At 48.9% G+C, this 15,958-nt stretch overlaps 2 protein-coding genes across 8 annotated transcripts in view; both read left to right on the top strand.

Moving 5' to 3' along the window:
* LOC140701299 (uncharacterized) overlaps nucleotides 1-15,958 on the top strand; it is a 141,659-nt gene that overhangs the window by 79,573 nt on the left and 46,128 nt on the right. The gene's annotated exons all lie outside the window — the stretch shown is intronic.
* LOC110071454 (uncharacterized) overlaps nucleotides 1-15,958 on the top strand; it is a 28,797-nt gene that overhangs the window by 6,854 nt on the left and 5,985 nt on the right. The window contains exons 1-3 of one of the 6 annotated variants that reach the window (XM_078388016.1): nucleotides 4,227-10,613; nucleotides 13,243-13,340; nucleotides 13,860-14,074. In XM_078388016.1, coding sequence (XP_078244142.1) covers nucleotides 13,309-13,340; nucleotides 13,860-14,074 — 247 coding nt within the window. In that variant the 5' untranslated portion in view covers nucleotides 4,227-10,613; nucleotides 13,243-13,308. Of the gene's footprint in view, nucleotides 1-4,226; nucleotides 10,614-11,701; nucleotides 11,755-11,781; nucleotides 11,875-12,008; nucleotides 12,033-13,240; nucleotides 13,341-13,859; nucleotides 14,075-15,958 lie in introns of those variants that run through there. The other 5 variants (XM_078388013.1, XM_078388017.1, XM_078388012.1 and 2 more) reach the window with 5 other exon arrangements.

The raw sequence follows: 15,958 nt of genomic DNA, 5'->3' as shown, positions 1-15,958 counted from the left end.
AAAGGGACACTAAGGCATCAGGTAGGCTCTGCATTGGGAGCACATGTTGTCTGGGAGAGGTATATTTTAATACCTTCTCTTTTTCCTCACTATCTGCTTGAGCTGAGGGGGAGGGGAGATTGAAATGAGAACGTGTAGGGCGTTTGGGCCCCACCTGGAAAGGGACACTCAGGCATCAGGTAAGCTCTGCTTTGGGAGCACATGTTGTCTGGGAGAGGTATATTTTAATTCCTTCTCTTTTTCCTCACTAACTGCTTGAGCTGAGGGGGTGGGGAGATTGAAATGAGAACATGTAGGGCGTTTGGGCCCCACCTGGAAAGGGACACTCAGGCATCAGGTAGGCTCTGCTTTGGGAGCACATGTTGTCTGGGAGAGGTATATTTTAATTCCTTCTCTTTTTCCTCACTATCTGCTTGAGCTGAGGGGGAGGGGAGATTGAAATGAGAACGTGTAGGGCGTTTGGGCCCCACCTGGAAAGGGACACTCAGGCATCAGGTAAGCTCTGCTTTGGGAGCACATATTGTCTGGGAGAGGTATATTTTAATTCCTTCTCTTTTTCCTCACTAACTGCTTGAGCTGAGGGGGTGGGGAGATTGAAATGAGAACATGTAGGGCGTTTGGGCCCCACCTGGAAAGGGACACTAAGGCATCAGGTAAGCTCGGTTTTGAGAGCACATGTTCTCTCGGAGAGGTATATTTTACTGCCTTCATTTTTTACTCACTAATTGCTTGAGATGAGGGGGGGGGAGAGATAGGAATGAGAACATGTAGGGCGTTTGGGCCCCACCTGGAAAGGGACACTAAGGCATCACGTAGGCTCTGCTTTGGGAGCACATTTTCTCTGGGAGAGGTATATTTTAATTCCTTCTCTTTTTCCTCACTATCTGCTTGAGCTGAGGGGGAGGGGAGATTGGAATGAGAACATGTAGGGCGTTTGGGCCCCACCTGGAAAGGGACACTAAGGCATCAGGTAAGCTCGGTTTTGGGAGCACATGTTCTCTCGGAGAGGTATATTTTACTGCCTTCATTTTTTACTCACTAATTGGTTGAGATGAGGGGGGGGGGAGAGATAGGAATGAGAACGTGTAGCGCGTTTGGGCCCCACCTGGAAAGGGACACTAAGGCATCACGTAGGCTCTGCTTTGGGAGCACATTTTCTCTGGGAGAGGTATATTTTAATTCCTTCTCTTTTTCCTCACTATCTGCTTGAGCTGAGGGGGAGGGGAGATTGAAATGAGAACATGTAGGGCATTTGGGCCCCACCTGGAAAGGGACACTAAGGCATCTGGTAGGCTCTGCTTTGGGAGCACATGTTGTCTGGGAGAGGTATATTTTAATTCCTTCTCTTTTTCCTCACTAACTGCTTGAGCTGAGGGGGAGGGGAGATTGAAATTAGAACATGTAGGGCGTTTGGGCCCCACCTGGAAAGGGACACTAAGGCATCAGGTAGGCTCTGCATTGGGAGCACATGTTGTCTGGGAGAGGTATATTTTAATTCCTTCTCTTTTTCCTCACTTACTGCTTGAGCTGAGGGGGAGGGGAGATTGAAATGAGAACGTGTAGGGCGTTTGGGCCCCACCTGGAAAGGGACACTAAGGCATGTCGTAGGCTCTGCATTGGGAGCAGATATTGTCTGGGAGAGGTATATTTTAATTCCTTCTCTTTTTCCTCACTTACTGCTTGAGCTGAGGGGGAGGGGAGATTGAAATGAGAACATGTAGGGCGTTTGGGCCCCACCTGGAAAGGGACACTAAGGCATCAGGTAGGCTCTGCTTTGGGAGCACATGTTGTCTGGGAGAGGTATATTTTAATTCCTTCTCTTTTTCCTCACTTACTGCTTGAGCTGAGGGGGAGGGGAGATTGAAATGAGAACATGTAGGGCGTTTGGGCCCCACCTGGAAAGGGACACTCAGGCATCAGGTAGGCTCTGCTTTGGGAGCACATGTTGTCTGGGAGAGGTATATTTTAATTCCTTCTCTTTTTCCTCACTTACTGCTTGAGCTGAGGGGGAGGGGAGATTGAAATGATAACATGTAGGGCGTTTGGGCCCCACCTGGAAAGGGACACTAAGGCATCAGGTAGGCTCTGCTTTGGGAGCACATGTTGTCTGGGAGAGGTATATTTTAATTCCTTCTCTTTTTCTTCACTAACTGCTTGAGCTGAGGGGGAGGGGAGATTGAAATGATAACATGTAGGGCGTTTGGGCCCCACCTGGAAAGGGACACTCAGGCATCAGGTAGGCTCTGCTTTGGGAGCACATGTTGTCTGGGAGAGGTATATTTTAATTCCTTCTCTTTTTCCTCACTAACTACTTGAGCTGAGGGGGAGGGGAGATTGAAATGAGAACATGTAGGGCGTTTGGGCCCCACCTGGAAAGGGACACTCAGGCATCAGGTAGGCTCTGCTTTGGGAGCACATGTTGTCTGGGAGAGGTATATTTTAATTCCTTCTCTTTTTCCTCACTTACTGCTTGAGCTGAGGGGGAGGGGAGATTGGAATGAGAACATGTAGGGCGTTTGGGCCCCACCTGGAAAGGGACACTAAGGCATCAGGTAGGCTCTGCATTGGGAGCACATGTTGTCTGGGAGAGGTATATTTTAATTCCTTCTCTTTTTCCTCACTATCTGCTTGAGCTGAGGGGGAGGGGAGATTGAAATGAGAACGTGTAGGGCGTTTGGGCCCCACCTGGAAAGGGACACTCAGGCATCAGGTAAGCTCTGCTTTGGGAGCACATGTTGTCTGGGAGAGGTATATTTTAATTCCTTCTCTTTTTCCTCACTAACTGCTTGAGCTGAGGGGGTGGGGAGATTGAAATGAGAACATGTAGGGCGTTTGGGCCCCACCTGGAAAGGGACACTCAGGCATCAGGTAGGCTCTGCTTTGGGAGCACATGTTGTCTGGGAGAGGTATATTTTACTGCCTTCATTTTTTACTCACTAATTGCTTGAGATGAGGGGGGGGGGGAGAGATAGGAATGAGAACGTGTAGCGCGTTTGGGCCCCACCTGGAAAGGGACACTAAGGCATCACGTAGGCTCTGCTTTGGGAGCACATTTTCTCTGGGAGAGGTATATTTTAATTCCTTCTCTTTTTCCTCACTATCTGCTTGAGCTGAGGGGGAGGGGAGATTGAAATGAGAACATGTAGGGCATTTGGGCCCCACCTGGAAAGGGACACTCAGGCATCTGGTAGGCTCTGCTTTGGGAGCACATGTTGTCTGGGAGAGGTATATTTTAATTCCTTCTCTTTTTCCTCACTAACTGCTTGAGCTGAGGGGGAGGGGAGATTGAAATGAGAACATGTAGGGCGTTTGGGCCCCACCTGGAAAGGGACACTAAGGCATCAGGTAGGCTCTGCATTGGGAGCACATGTTGTCTGGGAGAGGTATATTTTAATTCCTTCTCTTTTTCCTCACTTACTGCTTGAGCTGAGGGGGAGGGGAGATTGAAATGAGAACGTGTAGGGCGTTTGGGCCCCACCTGGAAAGGGACACTAAGGCATCAGGTAGGCTCTGCTTTGGGAGCACATGTTGTCTGGGAGAGGTATATTTTAATTCCTTCTCTTTTTCCTCACTTACTGCTTGAGCTGAGGGGGAGGGGAGATTGAAATGAGAACATATAGGGCGTTTGGGCCCCACCTGGAAAGGGACACTCAGGCATCAGGTAGGCTCTGCTTTGGGAGCACATGTTGTCTGGGAGAGGTATATTTTAATTCCTTCTCTTTTTCCTCACTTACTGCTTGAGCTGAGGGGGAGGGGAGATTGAAATGATAACATGTAGGGCGTTTGGGCCCCACCTGGAAAGGGACACTAAGGCATCAGGTAGGCTCTGCTTTGGGAGCACATGTTGTCTGGGAGAGGTATATTTTAATTCCTTCTCTTTTTCTTCACTAACTGCTTGAGCTGAGGGGGAGGGGAGATTGAAATGATAACATGTAGGGCGTTTGGGCCCCACCTGGAAAGGGACACTCAGGCATCAGGTAGGCTCTGCTTTGGGAGCACATGTTGTCTGGGAGAGGTATATTTTAATTCCTTCTCTTTTTCCTCACTAACTACTTGAGCTGAGGGGGAGGGGAGATTGAAATGAGAACATGTAGGGCGTTTGGGCCCCACCTGGAAAGGGACACTAAGGCATCAGGTAGGCTCTGCTTTGGGAGCACATGTTGTCTGGGAGAGGTATATTTTAATTCCTTCTCTTTTTCCTCACTTACTGCTTGAGCTGAGGGGGAGGGGAGATTGAAATGATAACATGTAGGGCGTTTGGGCCCCACCTGGAAAGGGACACTAAGGCATCAGGTAGGCTCTGCTTTGGGAGCACATGTTGTCTGGGAGAGGTATATTTTAATTCCTTCTCTTTTTCTTCACTAACTGCTTGAGCTGAGGGGGAGGGGAGATTGAAATGATAACATGTAGGGCGTTTGGGCCCCACCTGGAAAGGGACACTCAGGCATCAGGTAGGCTCTGCTTTGGGAGCACATGTTGTCTGGGAGAGGTATATTTTAATTCCTTCTCTTTTTCCTCACTAACTGCTTGAGCTGAGGGGGAGGGGAGATTGAAATGATAACATGTAGGGCGTTTGGGCCCCACCTGGAAAGGGACACTAAGGCATCAGGTAGGCTCTGCTTTGGGAGCACATGTTGTCTGGGAGAGGTATATTTTAATTCCTTCTCTTTTTCTTCACTTACTGCTTGAGCTGAGGGGGAGGGGAGATTGAAATGATAACATGTAGGGCGTTTGGGCCCCACCTGGAAAGGGACACTAAGGCATCAGGTAGGCTCTGCTTTGGGAGCACATGTTGTCTGGGAGAGGTATATTTTAATTCCTTCTCTTTTTCTTCACTTACTGCTTGAGCTGAGGGGGAGGGGAGATTGAAATGATAACATGTAGGGCGTTTGGGCCCCACCTGGAAAGGGACACTAAGGCATCAGGTAGGCTCTGCTTTGGGAGCACATGTTGTCTGGGAGAGGTATATTTTAATTCCTTCTCTTTTTCCTCACTTACTGCTTGAGCTGAGGGGGAGGGGAGATTGAAATGATAACATGTAGGGCGTTTGGGCCCCACCTGGAAAGGGACACTCAGGCATCAGGTAGGCTCTGCTTTGGGAGCACATGTTGTCTGGGAGAGGTATATTTTAATTCCTTCTCTTTTTCCTCACTTACTGCTTGAGCTGAGGGGGAGGGGAGATTGAAATGATAACATGTAGGGCGTTTGGGCCCCACCTGGAAAGGGACACTCAGGCATCAGGTAGGCTCTGCTTTGGGAGCACATGTTGTCTGGGAGAGGTATATTTTAATTCCTTCTCTTTTTCCTCACAAACTGCTTGAGCTGAGGGGGAGGGGAGATTGAAATGAGAACATGTAGGGCGTTTGGGCCCCACCTGGAAAGGGACACTCAGGCATCAGGTAGGCTCTGCTTTGGGAGCACATGTTGTCTGGGAGAGGTATATTTTAATTCCTTCTCTTTTTCCTCACTAACTGCTTGAGCTGAGGGGGAGGGGAGATTGAAATGAGAACATGTAGGGCGTTTGGGCCCCACCTGGAAAGGGACACTCAGGCATCAGGTAGGCTCTGCTTTGGGAGCACATGTTGTCTGGGAGAGGTATATTTTAATTCCTTCTCTTTTTCCTCACTTACTGCTTGAGCTGAGGGGGAGGGGAGATTGAAATGAGAACATGTAGGGCGTTTGGGCCCCACCTGGAAAGGGACACTAAGGCATCAGGTAGGCTCTGCTTTGGGAGCACATGTTGTCTGGGAGAGGTATATTTTAATTCCTTCTCTTTTTCTTCACTAACTGCTTGAGCTGAGGGGGAGGGGAGATTGAAATGATAACATGTAGGGCGTTTGGGCCCCACCTGGAAAGGGACACTCAGGCATCAGGTAGGCTCTGCTTTGGGAGCACATGTTGTCTGGGAGAGGTATATTTTAATTCCTACTCTTTTTCCTCACTAACTACTTGAGCTGAGGGGGAGGGGAGATTGAAATGAGAACATGTAGGGCGTTTGGGCCCCACCTGGAAAGGGACACTAAGGCATCAGGTAGGCTCTGCTTTGGGAGCACATGTTGTCTGGGAGAGGTATATTTTACTTCCTTCTCTTTTTCCTCACTATCTGCTTGAGCTGAGGGGGAGGGGAGATTGGAATGAGAACATGTAGGGCGTTTGGGCCCCACCTGGAAAGGGACACTAAGGCATCAGGTAGGCTCTGCTTTGGGAGCACATTTTCTCTGGGAGAGGTATATTTTAATTCCTTCTCTTTTTCCTCACTATCTGCTTGAGCTGAGGGGGAGGGGAGATTGAAATGAGAACATGTAGGGCGTTTGGGCCCCACCTGGAAAGGGACACTCAGGCATCAGGTAGGCTCTGCTTTGGGAGCACATGTTGTCTGGGAGAGGTATATTTTAATTCCTTCTCTTTTTCCTCACTAACTGCTTGAGCTGAGGGGGAGGGGAGATTGAAATGAGAACGTGTAGGGCGTTTGGGCCCCACCTGGAAAGGGACACTCAGGCATCAAGTAGGCTCTGCATTGGGAGCACATATTGTCTGGGAGAGGTATATTTTAATTCCTTCTCTTTTTCCTCACAAACTGCTTGAGCTGAGGGGGAGGGGAGATTGAAATGAGAACATGTAGGGCGTTTGGGCCCCACCTGGAAAGGGACACTCAGGCATCAGGTAGGCTCTGCTTTGGGAGCACATGTTGTCTGGGAGAGGTATATTTTAATTCCTTCTCTTTTTCCTCACTAACTGCTTGAGCTGAGGGGGAGGGGAGATTGAAATGAGAACATGTAGGGCGTTTGGGCCCCACCTGGAAAGGGACACTCAGGCATCAGGTAGGCTCTGCTTTGGGAGCACATGTTGTCTGGGAGAGGTATATTTTACTTCCTTCTCTTTTTCCTCACTATCTGCTTGAGCTGAGGGGGAGGGGAGATTGGAATGAGAACATGTAGGGCGTTTGGGCCCCACCTGGAAAGGGACACTAAGGCATCACGTAGGCTCTGCTTTGGGAGCACATTTTCTCTGGGAGAGGTATATTTTAATTCCTTCTCTTTTTCCTCACTATCTGCTTGAGCTGAGGGGGAGGGGAGATTGAAATGAGAACATGTAGGGCGTTTGGGCCCCACCTGGAAAGGGACACTCAGGCATCAGGTAGGCTCTGCTTTGGGAGCACATGTTGTCTGGGAGAGGTATATTTTAATTCCTTCTCTTTTTCCTCACTAACTGCTTGAGCTGAGGGGGAGGGGAGATTGAAATGAGAACGTGTAGGGCGTTTGGGCCCCACCTGGAAAGGGACACTCAGGCATCAAGTAGGCTCTGCATTGGGAGCACATATTGTCTGGGAGAGGTATATTTTAATTCCTTCTCTTTTTCCTCACAAACTGCTTGAGCTGAGGGGGAGGGGAGATTGAAATGAGAACATGTAGGGCGTTTGGGCCCCACCTGGAAAGGGACACTCAGGCATCAGGTAGGCTCTGCTTTGGGAGCACATGTTGTCTGGGAGAGGTATATTTTAATTCCTTCTCTTTTTCCTCACTAACTGCTTGAGCTGAGGGGGAGGGGAGATTGAAATGAGAACATGTAGGGCGTTTGGGCCCCACCTGGAAAGGGACACTCAGGCATCAGGTAGGCTCTGCTTTGGGAGCACATGTTGTCTGGGAGAGGTATATTTTAATTCCTTCTCTTTTTCCTCACTATCTGCTTGAGCTGAGGGGGAGGGGAGATTGGAATGAGAACATGTAGGGCGTTTGGGCCCCACCTGGAAAGGGACACTAAGGCATCAGGTAGGCTCTGCATTGGGAGCACATGTTGTCTGGGAGAGGTATATTTTAATTCCTTCTCTTTTTCCTCACTTACTGCTTTAGCTGAGGGGGAGGGGAGATTGAAATGAGAACGTGTAGGGCGTTTGGGCCCCACCTGGAAAGGGACACTAAGGCATCAGGTAGGCTCTGCATTGGGAGCACATATCGTCTGGGAGAGGTATATTTTAATTCCTTCTCTTTTTCCTCACTAACTGCTTGAGCTGAGGGGGAGGGGAGATTGAAATGAGAACATGTAGGGCGTTTGGGCCCCACCTGGAAAGGGACACTAAGGCATCAGGTAGGCTCTGCTTTGGGAGCACATGTTGTCTGGGAGAGGTATATTTTAATTCCTTCTCTTTTTCCTCACTTACTGCTTGAGCTGAGGGGGAGGGGAGATTGAAATGAGAACATGTAGGGCGTTTGGGCCCCACCTGGAAAGGGACACTCAGGCATCAAGTAGGCTCTGCATTGGGATCACATGTTGTCTGGGAGAGGTATATTTTACTTCCTTCTTTTTCCTCACTATCTGCTTGAGCTGAGGGGGAGGGGAGATTGGAATGAGAACATGTAGGGCGTTTGGGCCCCACCTGGAAAGGGACACTCAGGCATCAGGTAGGCTCTGCTTTGGGAGCACATGTTGTCTGGGAGAGGTATATTTTAATTCCTTCTCTTTTTCCTCACTAACTGCTTGAGCTGAGGGGGAGGGGAGATTGAAATGAGAACGTGTAGGGCGTTTGGGCCCCACCTGGAAAGGGACACTCAGGCATCAAGTAGGCTCTGCATTGGGAGCACATATTGTCTGGGAGAGGTATATTTTACTTCCTTCTCTTTTTCCTCACTATCTGCTTGAGCTGAGGGGGAGGGGAGATTGGAATGAGAACATGTAGGGCGTTTGGGCCCCACCTGGAAAGGGACACTAAGGCATCACGTAGGCTCTGCATTGGGAGCACATTTTCTCTGGGAGAGGTATATTTTACTTCCTTCTCTTTTTCCTCACTATCTGCTTGAGCTGAGGGGGAGGGGAGATTGGAATGAGAACATGTAGGGCGTTTGGGCCCCACCTGGAAAGGGACACTCAGGCATCAGGTAGGCTCTGCTTTGGGAGCACATGTTGTCTGGGAGAGGTATATTTTAATTCCTTCTCTTTTTCCTCACTAATTGCTTGAGCTGAGGGGGAGGGGAGATTGAAATGAGAACATGTAGGGCGTTTGGGCCCCACCTGGAAAGGGACACTCAGGCATCAGGTAGGCTCTGCATTGGGAGCACATGTTGTCTGGGAGAGGTATATTTTAATTCCTTCTCTTTTTCCTCACTAACTGCTTGAGCTGAGGGGGAGGGGAGATTGAAATGAGAACATGTAGGGCGTTTGGGCCCCACCTGGAAAGGGACACTCAGGCATCAGGTAGGCTCTGCTTTGGGAGCACATGTTGTCTGGGAGAGGTATATTTTACTTCCTTCTCTTTTTCCTCACAAACTGCTTGAGCTGAGGGGGAGGGGAGATTGAAATGAGAACATGTAGGGCGTTTGGGCCCCACCTGGAAAGGGACACTCAGGCATCAAGTAGGCTCTGCATTGGGAGCACATATTGTCTGGGAGAGGTATATTTTAATTCCTTCTCTTTTTCCTCACTATCTGCTTGAGCTGAGGGGGAGGGGAGATTGAAATGAGAACATGTAGGGCGTTTGGGCCCCACCTGGAAAGGGACACTCAGGCATCAGGTAGGCTCTGCTTTGGGAGCACATGTTGTCTGGGAGAGGTATATTTTAATTCCTTCTCTTTTTCCTCACTAACTGCTTGAGCTGAGGGGGAGGGGAGATTGAAATGAGAACATGTAGGGCGTTTGGGCCCCACCTGGAAAGGGACACTCAGGCATCAGGTAGGCTCTGCATTGGGAGCACATGTTGTCTGGGAGAGGTATATTTTAATTCCTTCTCTTTTTCCTCACTAACTGCTTGAGCTGAGGGGGAGGGGAGATTGAAATGAGAACATGTAGGGCGTTTGGGCCCCACCTGGAAAGGGACACTCAGGCATCAGGTAGGCTCTGCTTTGGGAGCACATGTTGTCTGGGAGAGGTATATTTTAATTCCTTCTCTTTTTCCTCACAAACTGCTTGAGCTGAGGGGGAGGGGAGATTGAAATGAGAACGTGTAGGGCGTTTGGGCCCCACCTGGAAAGGGACACTCAGGCATCAAGTAGGCTCTGCATTGGGAGCACATATTGTCTGGGAGAGGTATATTTTAATTCCTTCTCTTTTTCCTCACTATCTGCTTGAGCTGAGGGGGAGGGGAGATTGAAATGAGAACATGTAGGGCGTTTGGGCCCCACCTGGAAAGGGACACTCAGGCATCAGGTAGGCTCTGCTTTGGGAGCACATGTTGTCTGGGAGAGGTATATTTTAATTCCTTCTCTTTTTCCTCACTAACTGCTTGAGCTGAGGGGGAGGGGAGATTGAAATGAGAACATGTAGGGCGTTTGGGCCCCACCTGGAAAGGGACACTCAGGCATCAGGTAGGCTCTGCATTGGGAGCACATGTTGTCTGGGAGAGGTATATTTTAATTCCTTCTCTTTTTCTTCACTAACTGCTTGAGCTGAGGGGGAGGGGAGATTGAAATGAGAACATGTAGGGCGTTTGGGCCCCACCTGGAAAGGGACACTCAGGCATCAGGTAGGCTCTGCTTTGGGAGCACATGTTGTCTGGGAGAGGTATATTTTAATTCCTTCTCTTTTTCCTCACAAACTGCTTGAGCTGAGGGGGAGGGGAGATTGAAATGAGAACATGTAGGGCGTTTGGGCCCCACCTGGAAAGGGACACTAAGGCATCAGCTAGGCTCTGCTTTGGGAGCACATTTTCTCTGGGAGAGGTATATTTTAATTCCTTCTCTTTTTCCTCACTTACTGCTTGAGCTGAGGGGGAGGGGAGATTGAAATGAGAACGTGTAGGGCGTTTGGGCCCCACCTGGAAAGGGACACTCAGGCATCAAGTAGGCTCTGCATTGGGAGCACATATTGTCTGGGAGAGGTATATTTTAATTCCTTCTCTTTTTCCTCACAAACTGCTTGAGCTGAGGGGGAGGGGAGATTGGAAGGAGATCCTGTAGGGCGTTTGCGCCCCACCTGGAAAGGGACACTAAGGCATCAGGTAGGCTCTGCATTGGGAGCACATGTTGTTTGGGAGAGGTATATTTTAATTCCTTCTCTTTTTCCTCACTAACTGCTTGAGCTGAGGGGGAGGGGAGATTGAAATGAGAACATGTAGGGCGTTTGGGCCCCACCTGGAAAGGGACACTCAGGCATCAAGTAGGCTCTGCATTGGGAGCACATATTGTCTGGGAGAGGTATATTTTAATTCCTTCTCTTTTTCCTCACAAACTGCTTGAGCTGAGGGGATTGGAGATTGGAAGGAGATCCTGTAGGGCGTTTGGGCCCCACCTGGAAAGGGACACTAAGGCATTAGGTAGGCTCTGCATTGGGAGCACATGTTGTTTGGGAGAGGTATATTTTAATTCCTTCTCTTTTTCCTCACAAACTGCTTGAGCTGAGGGGGAGGGGAGATTGGAAGGAGATCCTGTAGGGCGTTTGGTCCCCACCTGGAAAGGGACACTAAGGCATCAGGTAGGCTCTGCATTGGGAGCACATGTTGTTTGGGAGAGGTATATTTTAATTCCTTCTCTTTTTCCTCACAAACTGCTTGAGCTGAGGGGGAGGGGAGATTGAAATGAGAACATGTAGGGCGTTTGGGCCCCACCTGGAAAGGGACACTAAGGCATCACGTAGGCTCTGCATTGGGAGCACATTTTCTCTGGGAGAGGTATATTTTAATTCCTTCTCTTTTTCCTCACAAACTGCTTGAGCTGAGGGGGAGGGGAGATTGGAAGGAGATCCTGTAGGGCGTTTGCGCCCCACCTGGAAAGGGACACTAAGGCATCAGGTAGGCTCTGCATTGGGAGCACATTTTCTCTGGGAGAGGTATATTTTAATTCCTTCTCTTTTTCCTCACTAACTGCTTGAGCTGAGGGGGAGGGGAGATTGGAAGGAGAACGTGTAGGGCGTTTGGGCCCCACCTGGAAAGGGACACTAAGGCATCAGGTAGGCTCCGTATTGGGAGGACATTTCTTCTGGGAGAGGTATATTTTAATTCCTTCTCTTTTTCCTCACTAACTGCTTGAGTTGAGGGGGAGGGGAGATTGGAAGGAGATCCTGTAGGGCGTTTGGGCCCCACCTGGAAAGGGACACTAAGGCATCTGGTAGGCTCCGTATTGGGAGCACATTTTCTCTGGGAGAGGTATATTTTAGTTCCTTCTCTTTTTCCTCACTAATTGCTTGAGCTGAGGGGGAGGGGAGATTGAAATGAGAACATGTAGGGCGTTTGGGCCCCACCTGGAAAGGGACACTAAGGCATCATGTAGGCTCTGCTTTGGGAGCACATGTTGTCTGGGAGAGGTATATTTTAATTCCTTCTCTTTTTCCTCACTATCTGCTTGAGCTGAGGGGGAGGGGAGATTGAAATGAGAACATGTAGGGCGTTTGGGCCCCACCTGGAAAGGGACACTAAGGCATCAGGTAGGCTCTGCTTTGGGAGCACATGTTGTCTGGGACAGGTATATTTTAATTCCTTCTCTTTTTCCTCACTATCTGCTTGAGCTGAGGGGGAGGGGAGATTGAAATGAGAACCTGTAGGGCGTTTGGGCCCCACCTGGAAAGGGACACTAAGGCATCAGGTAGGCTCTGCTTTGGGAGCACATGTTGTCTGGGAGAGGTATATTTTAATTCCTTCTCTTTTTCCTCACTATCTGCTTGAGCTGAGGGGGAGGGGAGATTGGAATGAGAAAGTGTATGGCCTTTGGGCCTTTTGGTTCTTTTGCTCTTTTTGGTTCCTTTCTCTCAAAGAGGCTGCTTCTCTGTACCTGGTTCGCAAATTTTCCTGGGCTGTTGAGGTCACCTGGTGAGTAAGAGGAAAAGAATAAGAGAGGCTACTCAGAGAGAGAGAAAGAGAGAGAGAGAGGTCTTTATGAACCATGGACTTGATGAGGCCATCTATAGAGGTCTTGCAAGAGTTTCTTCAGAGATGATGTGGATGATTTGCAGACATTCTGGCCAGTATTTTTTTTAAATAAAAAGAAATGGTGGCTGTCATTTTAAAGGCTGAATACTCACTTGTGCTGCTTTACTGCATCCATCTATCTTGTATTTGATTGTCTTCCCTGTTTTCCAGGAAATACCACAGAATTGTGGAGCACAGAAATCTTTCATCTGCGATAGATGCTAATTGGTTAATTTGGTGTCCTACTCATTGAATTATTTGAAAATTCTCAGGTTGGAATTCTCGGCTGCAGACCCACATCTTCAAGCACTTTCATTTTCCTCAAAGAACGGAGTCAACGGAGAGTGAATTTGAGGCCTCAATTTCCTGCCCCATTTCTATTCTTGATATTCTGGTTTCTTGCCCTTTCAGCTCTACGGTGGACCCCTCCCAAAGAACTGACTCCCAGGAAGCATTGCAGCCCGAAATAAAGCTCTAGAATGCAGCCTCAGAAGAGTTGGTTCTGGTTCTGGTTCAGGTGAGGGAAATACAGGCATCCAACAGTATGAGTTTGTGGACTGGGATTCCCAAGATTTTGGTGGTAGGGTAGGGACTCTTGGAATGTCCTGGGAGATGGGGCCTGTAAATTTCAAAGGGCACCTCTGGACTGTCTTGTTTCAGTGGGTTTAGATAGTGAGCTTCGTGGTGCAGTGGTTCAACTGCAGTCCTGCAGCCAAAACTCTGCTCATGACCCAAATTCAATTTGATGAGTCAAGGTTGACTCACTCTTCTGTCCTTCTGGGGTTGGAAAATTGAGTATCTCAGCTCACAGGGGTAGGATGGGGTGGGGATATGTAGTCTGCAGGATTGTCATCAGCTCATAGAGTGCTTTGAATTCTCCAGGGCGCTATATAAGCATAACAGAGAGTGATCAATGACAAAACAAGCAGCTGGATGAGATCATCCCATAGAAAGCAATGGGACTGCTGAACCAAGACTAGGCTTGTTACCATGATTCTACTGCTAGAAGGATTCTCCTCTGTTCTCCCAGGTGGCCCATGTGGAGAAGTGCTTGGCACATACCTGGAAGGCCAGGAACTCTTGAGGGTGAGCAGCAGCAGCTGGAGACCCCGAAGGACCCAGAAGATAATGACGGAGCTCCTGCTCTCCCCTCAGGCATATCGGAGGCGTCTCCAGATCTTCAGGGGACGGATTCTTTTCTACAGGAGAATCAGGGAGCCTCTCATTCTTGTAGTCGGGACAAAGGTATTCTGTTTCCCTCTGCATGTTAATCATTGCATATGTTTGTCTTGATTATCACTCATCGCTTCTCTGTTTTATAATAGCTTTATGTGTAACTTCTGATTCCTTCTAATTGTGTGACTGCACCAGAAATGCATTTTAGACACTTATTGCCTCACTTAAGCTGCTTTTTCATCATTTTACAGTGGACCCTCGACTTACAGATTTAATCTCTATTGGAACGGTCGAAAAGTCCATAGGTCGAGGGTCCATTTCCCATAGGAATGCATTGAAAACATCTTAATCCGTAACCCACCAAAGAAAAAACACCCCCCACCAAAAAAAGAAAATAAATGCAAAAAGCAGCACCTTACTGTTCCAAATGGGTCCCTCGCCGCCGCCATCACCGCTGCCGAAGCCCACCGAGGGCTTCTCCGCCGCCATGGGAGGCCTCTCGGAGGTTGGCCTCTGCTGCCGGTGGCAGCTTACCCAGGGTACAATGGGCGTAGCAGGGGAGGGCTTCCCTTGATAGGCCCGGTCTACCAGGCTTTCCCGGTGGGTAGACCAGGTCTATCAGCGGAAGCCCTCCCCTGGTAGGCCTGATATGCCCTGGGATAGCCGGCCGCTGTGGCGGTGGATGACCAGAGAAGCTCCGGAGGCACAATCAGCGGTGAGGGGGACCTCTGGAGGCCTTCCAGGGCTTCTCTGCCACCATGGATCATGCTTTGGAGGCCTCCAACAGCGGCAGGGGAGCCTCCGAGATGCCGCCCATTGTGGCGGAAATGCACTAAATTCAAATTTGGCATTGTCCCTGCCTCCCCCTTCCGGTCCATAGGTCGATTCTCCATCCGCAAGTCGAAGTGAAATTTTGCGGCCGGAGATGTCTGTAAGTCGAAAAGTCCCCAGATGGAGCCGTCTGTAAGTGGAGGGTCCACTGTGATGTGCTGCAAGGGTACTCAGAGACTGTGTATCCTTTCCCTTTTTCGGTCGGACGCATAAATCAACTCATTCTTGCTTTCCGAAGGTTCAGTGTTTACTGTTTTTATGCTTCTTATGTATGGATTGGAAGCAGAGCAGAACAGGAGTTTCCCAAAAAGTGTTTTCATTCAGTGATCTTTCTGGTGTAGTCGCTGATTCATTGTTTTCAGAACACTTGTAGTAAACACTACCGTCATGAGGTCTGTTTAAATGTGCTTTTCTTTTAAGGGTAATTGGTGTGGGGATTTCTATACACCCCTATGATTGTTTTAACGCTCCTGAAAAGGCAGCAAATTTTGAGACAAGGTTACAAAGTCCCATGAGCTATCATGGGAGATCAAACCCCTGAATCCACACTCCACTCACTGATCTCTCCATCCAGCTGTACCTGGTTTAGAAAAACACTTTTCTTTCTGATAGGACCTTTTGCATTTCCATCCTCTTTTTCATTCCCCTTCCATGCAAAATAAATGTTCTTCGACTTCAGTGCTCAGCCATTCCGGTCATTGTTCTGGTCGACCTAAATGTTCTTAAGCACTGAGACTGGAAAACTGATTCTGTAGGTCAAGAAGGTTGAAGCCCAGGTTACAAATCCTAGAGTCATGTCCATCAAGTCCAACCTCCTGCTCAGTTCAGTAATATAATTGTGATGGCGGCGCAAGCATTTGCAGCGGCTAGGCATTCCAGAGATCGGTCCTTATTACGGACTCTACATGCTCAGGAGCTGGACCAGATGGAATCATGGGAATAGTTGTTAGGGGCTGTGCTGTAGAATTAGCTGGAGTTTTTACGGATATTTTCAATCTATCCTTGTTGCAGTGTTCAGTCCCCACTTGCCTGAAGACATCTATTATAGTGCCAGTCCCCAAGCAGTCAGCAGTGGTATCTCTCATTGATTATAGACCAGTAGCTTTAACATCTGTTATTAGA

Source organism: Pogona vitticeps, chromosome 2 (genome assembly GCF_051106095.1).
Source record: "Pogona vitticeps strain Pit_001003342236 chromosome 2, PviZW2.1, whole genome shotgun sequence".
Classification (NCBI taxonomy): Eukaryota; Metazoa; Chordata; class Lepidosauria; order Squamata; family Agamidae; genus Pogona; species Pogona vitticeps.
The sequence above is the reverse complement of the archived record's forward strand: the minus strand, read 5'-3'. Positions and strand labels throughout refer to the sequence as shown.